We start from the raw sequence: 12,141 nt of genomic DNA, 5'->3' as shown, positions 1-12,141 counted from the left end.
ATGGCAAAAATAATTTAACAGCAAAATTGGGGTCATAAACATTACCAACTTTGTCTAATTACATCCTTGACCACACCAATACTTTTGCATTGAAAGGCGTGCGTCATTCCGTTTCTGTCTTCCTCTTCCTTTATCGAGTTCCCAGCTCACCGCCGCTGTTGGGAACCAGCCAGTGTTTGAATTATGAGACGCTGGAAGGACTGCGCTCCCTTAAAAAGGGACCCGAGATACACTGGAAGCAATACAAGCTCAGGTTTGGGGTGGGGGTCATGTGTCACAATTAATTTGATTAATACATGATTTTTTTTTACCCCTACACTGGTCTGTCTGTCTGTCTGTCTGTCTGTCTGTCTGTCTGTCTGTCTGTCTGTATGTATATATATAAATAAACAAACAACAATCCAACTCCACAAAAGCACAGGAATTGCTGATGTAAGTGGGTCTGAACTCAGAAAGTAACAGGATATTGTATATAGCTTGAATTTCTCCTGCTGAGCCAATTTGTTTCTTTTTCCTTTAGCTGCGGAAGAAGTAGATATTTCCTGGTCTAATGTGAAAACAGAGAAATACATTAACACAAGCAAATTAGAAGCCTGCAGCTCGTACTGTTAATCCGTCATGTAACAAACCTGATTGTGACCACATGCAGTCAGTTAAGGGGCTCGATATATTTGCACCATTCTTCTGGGGGGGCTTAATTGTTAGAATTTGATTAGGCTAAATTTTAATATGCAGCACTCTGAGTAATCATCTGAAGAGACTGTTTGTATAGTAACATAATGTCATACACATGTGGCACACCTGTGCATGATCACTGTGTGTAATGGGTTGTTTGATGTGTGTTGATCATCTAGGATTGTGTGAAGATACTGTGACTTGGCCACGACAAAAGCCGTCAGTCTGCCTGTGACCCTGTTTGGTCCTCATTTGTGTCCGATAGAAGGGAAGGTACACTGTACTATCACGTTACTAAAGTGACCATTTTGAGATCTCATTTCCAAGCAGCCAGAATGTGATGCAAACATGGAAGGAACAAGGAAGCTAAGGTAAAACACCAGCAAACAAATACTACACTAAACCTTCATCACAAACCAACCACACACATTTGATTACTCTGTAGTACGCATGGAACGATATAAAAATGTCATGCCCAGGCCAAAAATAACTTAACTGACATTATCCCGATAATCATCAAAATATAAAAACGTGTACAACCAACATATTTTAATACAAAATGGGATGGAAATTTGACATTACTTCGTGGATAGAGAGCATTGGTGGTAAACACTGGCCCAATGTCCTCGAGACGATCCACACAAGTATCGGCTCCCAATGAAAAACAGCTTATTCTGAAACATACGCTTTTCCATGTTTTCAACAAAACAAGAATCCAATTTTACCCGACAGCCCTGGAAGCTGATAGTATCGCTACTTTAAGACATGTCCAGTTTGTTTAAGGATCATTAAATCAAGGCCAAGTTTGGGAGGTACTAGCACAAAAGAAATGTTGCTTTAACGTGTAATCTCCCACATGCGAGAACATCTCTAAAGATTTAAGGCTCTGAAAAGAATATAGAGGGTAAATCTTTGCCAGTAGACACTGCTGTAAACACATTAACAATATCTGAAAAGGGTTGAGGGACGTTGGTTTCACCGAACAGCTACAACTAGTACCAATTACCTGTCACAGCCTAAAATCAGCTGCAGCCCTGCTGTGCACAGGCACCGGAGCTGGAGATAAGGCCTGCCAGGTTTTCCCTGTCAAATATTTATAGAAGCTGAAACGTTAGATGGGCCAACATCAGACTTCTACACAAGAAGCCAACAGCAAGAGAAGCAACAGCAAGAGACCAAACCTTGAGACCAATAAATAGTTTCTTTAAAAAAAATAAAGATAAGTAACACTGTTAAATAACTTTTAAAGCTGTCAAGTGAACATGAGCCTTTAATGGCAGTGAGTGGGGGTTGAAGAGGAGCCATCTTTCACATGAAAACTGGGTACTTTTACAAATTACTCACCGTGTTGTCATTAGATATTCAATAGGCAAACGCTTTCTTTGCGTTGCCGACAGGGAAACATGAACGTAATGTATGAAGACGGAGGCTAATATCTCCAACGACACACGTTAGCTGTGTGGGCTAGTTTAGCTAGCTAAGGTTTTGCCAGATTTGTCTTTTGACAGCTTAACAAACTTTCTGTTAAACATACCGGTAAGTACATCGCAACAGAAGTTAGTCAGCTGATACTTTTTGTTTTTCTGGTAAGTTAACAGATAAGTTAAAACTGTGGTGCTTCAAGTCAAACACAAACAACCCCCAGATTAAATGAAATAACTACGAGTGGTTGAGGATTTAACGTGAAACAGTCAGTCGGGGTGCTAGCTACCTAACGCCCAGACCCCCCCCCCCCCTCCCCCCATACACACACACGCGCACGCACACACACACGCGCGCGCACATACACACACACATACACACAAACACGCGCGCGCGCACACACACACACTCCACGGCCAGTCGAGAGATATCGATCCACGAACAAGACACTTAACGGGGCGAACTAGCCACCCGCCCCGAGTAGCCTGCCGTGGCCGGGTATCGCAGCGTGACGGCGGGCAGCAGCAGCGAGGAGGAGGGCTGACCTCACCGTCTGTCAGCCCGGACGGACTTCCCGAACCAGGGGGGAGAAAACACACACAATGTCACGGGGAGCGAACACGTCCGTTTACCTTGCCGCCCTGGTAGCCCTCGAACGCCCGCAGCGCGCTGTCAGTGAGTTTGACGTGGAAGACGGAGACATTGCTGCCGTTGCTCACTCTTCCACAGGACAGTCCGTAGCACTGCTCCTCCTTCAGCGCCGCCATCTTGCTACCGTTCCCACCACGCGCAGGGACGCGCTCTGTCGTAAAGCGAGAGCTCCCGTTGCTTTTCAATGAATATTCAATGAGCGGTCACTGATGATGAAGTCGGCGCGAGCGGCGACGAAGCCCTATATAGTCACACGTGGAACATACCTGCATTTACAGCAGCGCACATATTAATACGTATAATGTAATATTATAGAGACGTAAACTATTGGTTAGTGGTAATAATAACAATCCTTTTTAATAATTTTTTTTAAACACTAATTCGCAAGAAAACTACTTATTCGGAGACGACGCCTTAGACATTCGTGTATTTTTTATGTAATTAATAGTTCTAAATTGGTGACAAAAATATTAGCATTTACGAATGGGCAGTGACATCAGTATTGCGTAGGAAGCGTGAAACGACGGGTCATCTGATTGCGTAAGCGAAACGTCAATGTCTGGAAAAAAAACACCAGCTTGGGAAAATCCAGAACATTTGGGAATGTCCACCTGTGAACGGATATGATGTAAAATATGGAATAATTAAATTATGTTGTAAAAACACCCCCAGACATCACACATAAGCACGTTTTATAAGGGATACATGCCACAGATCACACGGAGTCAGCCCAGAACTAGTTAGACAAAGAAGGAAATCACTTATGCGTAAACCCCTGGCAGAGATTATGACATCATCATACGAAAAAAAGGAAACAGTCATTTGATAACAGACACGTTTTATTGTGATGAATATAAAATATAACAAATACAGGGAATGCTGGGAACTTTCTCAACCACATCATTTGTCACCAGTTGGCTGTGTAGGTCTACCATCTCCTCCTCCTCCGAAGCCACAGTGGCATCACATTAACAGCATGTAAGAAAAATAATGACAGCAGTGGAATGAACACTTAAAGCAACATCATTTAAGGAAAACTTCACAGGCAAAATGTGTGTAAAAAAAAAAACACTAAACAAGAAATCAACAAGCATCAACATTGTACTTGAATGTAAATCTTCATTTGGTCTTGATCATCAAAAAGTGAGGTATAATTGACTGAAATGAAACACTAAAAAATAAACTCTCCTGTATTATTTATAGCCACATCACTGGGAAACTAAGTACCATTCTCTGTCCTGGTTTTACAGCTTTTACAGCAGTATGTCGATGAACAAAATATTAATAATTTAACAAATGTTGATAAAGTGAAGTAGATCCATTTTAGCTGCTGCTTTAATGAATGTATATATAAGTGACCAGGACTATAGATTGATTCATGTTGTTTTTGTTTGTCGCGGTAGACAGCGTCAGACAGGCTTTGATTCAATTTCATGGTACTTTGCGAGGTTTCTCAACATAAACGGACTGTTGTATTGTATTGCATGTATTGCATCACCTGCATTACATCCGTCAACATGAAACATTGTACCATAATTCAAATAAAAGTGAAAATCACATTCTCTCTTGGATCGGAAATATTAATTTAAGTGCACTAACGCTTTAAAACTAACACTAACTAGCTTAACAAAAAGGAACATATCACAATAGCCATTCATCATGGGAAAATAATTCTTAAATAGCTCCTATCTTAAGTTCTGTTAAATTATTTTACATTTCAAATGGGAAAATATGCAGTTTACAACATTAACTACCAAAGACTAAAACAATGGCAGCAAAAGAAAACAGTGTCTGGCAATGTGGCAGATCTGCACAAACCCACATATTTATAAGGTTGGAAATACAGTTCCCATATGCAAACATTGATGTTTAATTATTTGTCACATATACTTCTCAAACATAGCAGAGAAAGGAGAGTGACAGCGAAGCGGCGACTGACTGACTGACCCCTCCCCCCTCTAACCAAAGGTCAGGAGGCACTGCCAGATGTGCCTCCGTGTACAGGCTCGCATTGCAGGTCTTCGGTCAGACTCATCACAGGCTTGGTTCAATTTCTAGCAGCGATGACGACGGATAATGCCACACCACCAATGGCTACTGCAGTGGCGCCAAATAGCCATTTCCAGCTGAGACCCTGTAGAAAATTGAAGAGATAAGAGAATGGATGTTAAGTCGGTTGAGTGATGTCACACAGTCCTTGTTTATTGCCACACAAAGGCCCCCTTGATGATTACATACATATGACTTTAAAAATAACGCATGTAAGTGCATGAGCGTCACGAGACGACAGTTGGTAAAGCAGGCTGTATTCTCACCCATGAAGACTTGGCCCGGTGTTTCTGCGAGCTGCTGTTACTACCAGGGTTACCCAGCATCTTCTTATACATGGCCTGCTCTGCTCCTCTCTGCTCCGAATGCTTCTTCACCAGCTTGGAGAGCTCTGCGTGGATAGTCTATACAGAAGAGACCAGACAAATAGGTGTTGGAGGCTCCAGTTCAACATGAAAATCATCCCCCTCCCCTCGACTCTACCAACCCAGCATCCTACCATGAGGGGAACAAAGTCCTCCTACTGTACAACAAGCCAAGACTGTTGTCCTTGTTCATGGAAATGCGTCAGGAAGACAAACTTACATGATACAATGTGACCAAGTGATCTGGAAAGCATGAAACATGACATCGCACACGAGGCTTATCAAAAGGTTATTTTTCTGCCATCATGATGGATGGATGAAGCAATAATTAAAACAAATAAAATGCTCGGGGAAAAAAATATGTGTGCCGTTCTTTGTCGTCTTACAAGAAATCGCAGGCGTGCATCACAACCATAACACATTTCCAGGATATGGGTTCAATTATTGTTCCGACATTATCTGAGATCTGAGTCACTTTACTGCTCTTAAAGCTGGCGAGTGACTAACCAAACCGGTGCTTTCAGAAACAACTCAAATGTTTATGCTTTGTAAATGCACTTCAGAAAGACTGATGAAGCACCATTACATAGAATACACGGCAAAGTTCACTCAATAGTAATATTTAAGGACGGTCTACCTATAGTGTTTCCTCTACCTTGATTTGCTTTGGGAGACAGAACTGTCAATTCTCACCACAGCACAGCACAGGACACCAAATTCTGTTCTCAAATGTAACACTTTAAAGTCCTTAACATCTTTATCAATTCAATTTCCAAATATTAATCAGTTACCTTTAGAAATCCACATGAACAGCACTCACTTTTAAAGCTCCGTTATTTCTTTCTTTCACAAAAAGAAGCGGTGAAGAACACCAGGAACAAAAACCATCAGTTGGGTTTTCATTTCAATAAAAAGCTCGACTACTGTGTTAAGTGCATGTCAAAGTAATCACAACACGCAAGGCCAAACTGTCTGCAACGCTACCATATGACCTGTCACAGAAACAAAACAATCACACACAGCCAACATTGTACTTGAAGTATCATTCTTCAACATTTGGTCTTAATCAGAAAAAAGTGAGTTATAACTGACAAAAATAAAGTGTCCTTCATCATTATTCATAGTCACTGAGAAACGATGCACCAGTATCTCTCCTTGCTCTTAAAGGTAATTAGTGCACTCTATTTTAGCTGCTGCTTTCATGTTCAGGTGTGGTGAACACTTTTTCTGTTCCTGTTGATGGTGTCAAATATGCATCGATTCAATTCCATGCTACTTTGTGAGCTGCGGTTTGTTGCATTGTATTCAACTGCATTATGTTGTGAGGTGTTCGGCGCAGTAGGGCTACATTACACACTTCCAGCAAACATGAAGAACAATGAGGACAAAACAGCATCAACCATCTGTTTAAATCAAATATTCTCTGGTCTAGTTCAACTAAAAACACAGAATTAGTCAGCACGTTAGCATGCCATTCATTACCGGCCCGTTTGTAACCGGTACCGGCGACGCCGTCTTCACTTCGCCCGTCTCTCCTCCGCATGTGTGTGTGTGTGTGTGTGTGTGTGTGTGTGTGTGTGTGCGTGTGTGTGTGTGTGTGTGTGTATGTGTGTGTGTGTGTGGAGAGAGGCGAAGCCCTGCACTCGGTGAAACACGAGAGCAGAGGATATTCATGATCGTGTGAAATTTTAGCAGCGGCGCCCATAATTCTGCAGCGGCGGTGCATGAATATAGGAGGAAAGACAGAAAGACATTGGTGGAGTGCAGTCAGTGTGAGCGTCTGTGCAAATCTCTACCCTGACAAGTTGTTTGTTCCTATGTAATACTTAGCGTAAGCAGATAAGATTTACAGCACATTGTTTGAGCATTTCACACCACTATTGTGCAATCAACTACCGACCAAAATGTGAAAAATGACAACACTGACTTGTGGCCAGGGCAAGGTTTAAGCAGGACAGGATGTTACGTGTTTGTTTAGCCTAACAGCACATAAGGCTGTCTAAACTGGAACAAGCTTGCGTGTCATGTCAAAAAGTAAACAAACCACAGACAAATAAATCTTTTCCCATCAATTTAAATTGAAGGTTGAGGGCGTGAACAGCCGAGACCGGTATAAAAAAATGCAGACAGGATGTCAGCGAAAGCTTGGAGAAGAGACAGCTAGAGCGTCATCCTGTCACTCCGTGGCGCCTGCTTCTGTTTAAGACCGCCTCATTGATTATAATGGGAGCGCTCTTTTACCGTCACTCAAGCACACCCGCTGTTAGAACATGAAGCTATTTAGGGAGTCTTTTCTTTATTATAGCACTATGGGGCAGGCACATTTTAGCTTTAAAACAGCTGATCCTGCACCAGTCTAAAAAAAGGTATTGCCACAGAGACATCATTAAAAAGATTGACAGCTATGTAGTGAGATATAGGCCTGAAAGTGCAGTCAATCTACAGCCTGCATCATGCAGAGATTCCAAACTAAACAAAGGTTCATCAAAACCTAAGATGAACTACTGTAAAGTGTAATAGTACATTATATTTACACTGCACGTGCTGGATGAAAAGCTTAAGTGGCAGCCAGGCCATGTGCTGTTTGACAGATTGGTGTAGGACTCAAGTGGGGGAATCTGGGCACCAGTACCATACTGCTGTAGCTCACAATGAATCCATGAAGCCCACGCACAGAGCCGAGTTCTATAAATTGGCCCTGTGCGACCAAAGAAGCGCATATACCTTCCTCTATAAGCAGCAGAACAAGAACAGTGGCTAGGTATTAGATATGGCTTGGGTGCAGGGCAAACCTATTTACAGCAACAACATGAAAACAGATCCTCTGAAATGATGAATCAGCAGTCCGCCTGACCTTGCACTACAAACTAAGAGACTTGATATTTTGTCCAATGGCGCTATCTACTGGTCATAAGAAAGAACTGCATTTGTCATCCTAAAAATAGTCCTCATTTATATATCGTTTTTATCCAAAGCGCTTTACAGTTATGACTGACATTCACCCATTCATTCACACATTCACACACCGACGGCAGAGTCAACCACGCAGGGCGACAGCCAGCTCGTCAGGAGCAATTAGGGTGAGGTGTCTTGCTCAGGGACACCAGGCACTCAGCTAGGAGGAGCCGGGGATCGAACCAGCAATTTTGCGGTTGCCAGCCAACCCGCTCTACCTCCTGAGCTAATCCCCCCCCACTAAAAGCTGTGTTTTACCATAAAAAGAATATGAAGAGGCCATAAATACCTTGTTGCTCGGTTCCAACTTCAGTGCCTTCCTCAAAGTTTGAATGGCTTCTGTGTATTCACCTTGCAAGGCTAGTACCTTGAGTGAAAACACATCAGTTTAAGAAAACAATATAGCAGACCAACAGAGACGGTTAAAGAAAATGAGCGACGTGTACCTTGCCCATGCGGAAAAGTGCTTTTATATTGTCTGGCTGGTGTTCCAATGCCGAGACACAAGATTTTAGCGCTGCATCGTAGTGGTCCAGTTTCAGCTGAGAAGCAGCCATGTTGTTTAAACACTTCACTCTTACATCCATCAGCTCGTTCTCCTCTTCAGGAGTAATGTCAACTGCAGGAAAAGAAACCACAACATAACGAAGAGTTAAAAAACAACACAGTAAAAGAGTATCATGTCCATCAGTGTATTGAAATGATAACATTCGTTGAATACATTTCCTGCCTGCGATTTAAGGTGGGCTACATTATTTTGACGCATGTTGATGACTAGATGATCATAAGCATCAACTATTTGAGGGCCATACTCTCACCTGTTATATATACATACCCCCTAAGCACAGTGCTGAGTGACAGAAAAACTTTCCCCCAAATCCCAACCCCCTGGTCTGTACCTCACCTTTAGAGCTGGACTCTGTTATATGCAAAGCAATGCTGTAGGAATTCACTGCAAAAGCGTAGTCCCCACGCTGATAATGAACGTTGCCCCTCTCTCTCTTATGGCTGGCCAAGGCGATCTTTTCTGCAGGGGGCAGCAGCTCCAGGTCTGGGCCATCAGTAGCTTCCAGCAGTATCACTTCTAGGGTTAGCTCAGCGTTGGCGGGAACCTCAGGTTCCAGACTGAAAAGATGAAGAAACCACGGTCAACTTCAGGAGTTAAGATGAGGAATCAATTGTTGGATTACACACAAGGAACTTCAACAGTCACAGAAGGGTTCAGAACGTCCACGAACAGAGCTTGTAGAACAAGCTACGCTGTTTTATTCAGATGAAGGAGAAGGGAATTTACATTTGTTTGCCAATTAACGGCAGTTTCAGTATTATTTACCTATTTTGTTTACACAAGAACTACAGTTTATAGCCTTTTAGCAGTTAGATCAAAGCACATCCCTACCTCCCCCGGGCACCATATGCATATTTTGCATCAGCCAGAATGAGGGCTTTCTCCCCCATTTCCATGAGCTGCACTGTGAGATCCAGAGCCTGAAAGGAGAAACTAGTAATTGCAACTGATATATAACACTGATTGCCGCCAGTAGTATGAATTATGCATAACCCGTTGTGAGAATAAGTCACTCTATATTGTCTACATTTTACCTGGATGACATCTCCATCTCCGAGAGTGAAAGAGAGGTCAGGCTGCTCCTCTACAAGTCTCCCGTCGGTCAGGAAGGTTTTAAGATGAATCTTTAAATTCTGTCCTTTCTGTGGCCGGCTGTCTCGCCCTTCCCCCGCCTCCAGGACTTTTTTCTTCAGTTGGCCATTACCTGAAGAGAAACCATCACATTCAGTTCCTGTGGAGCAACCACAAGTCAGAGGCCTCGCTAGAAGAACACCTGAGGCTGAATGTTGCAGAAGGGGGTCGGCCATCATTATTAACTTGTAAACTACTAGAACCTGCAGGAGTATATAGTGCAACAACATGAAATGTCACCATGGCCTAACTGGCCTGACGCTGGAAACACCATATTGTAGCTCCACCTGCTGCTGTGTGACTGCTCAACTACTCCTGCTTTCTGGTCTACGGCAACATGGTGGGGATGGATCCATCTTGGCGTGGCTGTACCTGCTGCCATGGACTACTAACTGCTGTCGATACTATTGCTTCTGTTAATACTACCACTATACTACTATCAACACCAAATGCAGTTGGAACACTAGGGCCTGGGCTGCACCAGATTTCTGCCTAAAAGCCTATTAAGGCAGTTTTTTCTCGCCACTGTCGCTGTAACGCTTGCCCCTGGGTGATGTTGGGACTTTGAAATTGTATTTGACTCTGGAAATCTTGAGCGTTTTCTAGTCCTTCTCAAAGTGTTAAGTGTCCTGAGATGACTTCTGTTGTGATATGACACTACAAATACAATTTAATTGGGCTTTTTGTTACATACCTAATACATCCAGCCATTCTTCCACCGGACCTGGAGGGTCTGGATCTGTGTCTGCGGTTCTCTTTTCGGACTCATCCGCGTGTTCCCCCTTCCCACCCCCGGCGTCTTCCAGAGGAGGGGGGTCGTCGTCGATGTCCTCCTCGTCTAAAACCTCAAAGTCCTCCCCGCTGTCCAGCAACGAGGTTCGCCCATTCTTCTTCGCTGCCAGCGAACTGTCGTGGCTTTCACAGGCGTCCACAGTCTCCTCTTTGTCAGCCATTAGTCACGTTAGACTCCTGCGAGGAAGCAGGTTAACGACGTTTAAAAACAACTTTATGGACTTCTTAAGTGTTTGGACCCACATAGGTGGCACTGTCTTGACTCTGGCAGACATGGGCCAGTTGTTGAGTCTAGTATTCGGCCCACATATCAAGTTAGAACTCTGGGCCACATAATGTGAGGGTGGACTCATCCAACCCTAAAAAATGAAATTTTAGATATTTTAACTTATAAGGCCCCGGGTTCCTTCTGTGTGGAGTTTGCATGTTCTCCCCGTGTAAGCGTGGGTTCTCTCCGGGTTCTCCGGCTTCCTCCCACAGTCCAAAGACATGCAGGATGGGGATAGGTTCATTGATGACTCTAAATGTCCCGTAGGTGTGAATGTGAGAGTGAATGGTTGTTTGTCTCTACATGTCAGCCCTGTGATAGACTGGCGACCTGTCCAGGGTGTACCCCGCCTTCGCCCAATGACAGCTGGGATCGGCTCCAGCCCCCCCGTGACCCTGAATACAGGATAAGCGGTAGACAATAGATGGATGGATGGATCTTAGAACTATTTACCTTGCCTTGTTTAGTGTCATTATTTTCAGCACAACCTCATATGTCTGACAGTGACAAAACATAAAACCCGAGTAGGAAAAAAATAGATTTTTTACTGTGAAAACCACAAATATGTTTAACGAACCATCTTTATTACTCAATGAAGAGCTGCTCCACATTCAGCATGTCTCCTCGTTGTTTGACTCACAAAACAACAACAAAACACGACTAAACCAAACACTACATAACACACCAGTTCGAATCCAAACGTTTGAGAATTCAGCTTCACACCGTTTTAACACAACCGGTACCACACATACACACACACGACTTACCGGCTGTTATCCAAAAGCATTCAGGGTCGAGACAAACTCACAATCACAACCCACCCGTTACGCGTCACAGCGAAGTTATATTTTGATTAGCATTAGCCAAGCTAGCCACGCGTTTCCAGAAGTTTCTGACAACTTATCCTTACAGCTACGTCTCCAAGCGTCTAGCAGGCTAACGCTAACGTTCATTAGCCGAGGAAGTTACTAGCAAACTGACGTTAGCTGTAATCATGCTAGCTGTGTAGCATACCGTAGCTAGCTAATGTTAGTATCATTGGCCACCAAGTGACTGTTTCTAATCTCTTTTATGAGCCACTGCTTGCGTCGACTTCAGATAGAGAGTCAGTCAGAGCGTCACGTGTGATAAAGCCATTTATCAAAAATGAAAATAAAGTGCACATTACCCGTCAGGCGCTATCTAAGCAGAGGATTGTTTTGGTCCTATCTCTCCTCCCGTTTACAGCGGCGAAGTCAGTTTGCAGCTGGTGGACCACGAGACCG

The 12,141-nt window shown here is 43.4% G+C and overlaps 2 protein-coding genes across 2 annotated transcripts in view; both read right to left on the bottom strand.

The window, feature by feature from the left end:
• ell (elongation factor RNA polymerase II) overlaps positions 1-2,875 on the bottom strand; it is a 28,968-nt gene extending 26,093 nt beyond the window's left edge. Inside the window, exon 1 of the mRNA XM_084012214.1 lies at positions 2,730-2,875. Within this exon, the coding sequence (XP_083868340.1) occupies positions 2,730-2,864 (135 nt within the window). The 5' untranslated portion in view covers positions 2,865-2,875. The remainder of the gene's footprint in view (positions 1-2,729) is intronic.
• A 684-nt stretch (positions 2,876-3,559) lies between these two features.
• On the bottom strand, positions 3,560-12,116 carry fkbp8 (FKBP prolyl isomerase 8). The gene is made up of 9 exons (XM_084011125.1): positions 12,045-12,116; positions 10,511-10,785; positions 9,720-9,889; positions 9,517-9,605; positions 9,022-9,242; positions 8,564-8,736; positions 8,407-8,484; positions 5,064-5,201; positions 3,560-4,882 (listed from the first exon to the last, which is right to left on the bottom strand). Exons 2-9 carry the CDS (start codon positions 10,767-10,769, stop codon positions 4,796-4,798), a joined length of 1,215 nt encoding a protein of 404 aa, XP_083867251.1. The 5' UTR covers positions 10,770-10,785; positions 12,045-12,116; the 3' UTR covers positions 3,560-4,795.
• Positions 12,117-12,141: the final 25 nt, after the last annotated feature.

This window comes from Eutrigla gurnardus (genome assembly GCF_963514095.1).
Source record: "Eutrigla gurnardus genome assembly, chromosome: 6".
NCBI classification, from domain to species: domain Eukaryota; kingdom Metazoa; phylum Chordata; class Actinopteri; order Perciformes; family Triglidae; genus Eutrigla; species Eutrigla gurnardus.
Note: the sequence above shows the minus strand (reverse complement) of the source record. Positions and strands in the feature narration are given on the sequence as shown.

Bases quoted from the DNA above. Each gene is read 5' to 3' on its own strand.
- fkbp8 (XM_084011125.1), bottom strand. From the start codon at position 10,769: ATGGCTGACAAAGAGGAGACTGTGGACGCCTGTGAAAGCCACGACAGT. The intron at 9,243-9,516 runs GTAGGGATGTGC...TCATCTTTTCAG, and splicing joins GCATATGGTGCCCGGGGGAG to TCTGGAACCTGAGGTTCCCG. The intron at 4,883-5,063 runs GTGAGAATACAG...AATTTTCTACAG, and splicing joins ACCGGGCCAAGTCTTCATGG to GGTCTCAGCTGGAAATGGCT.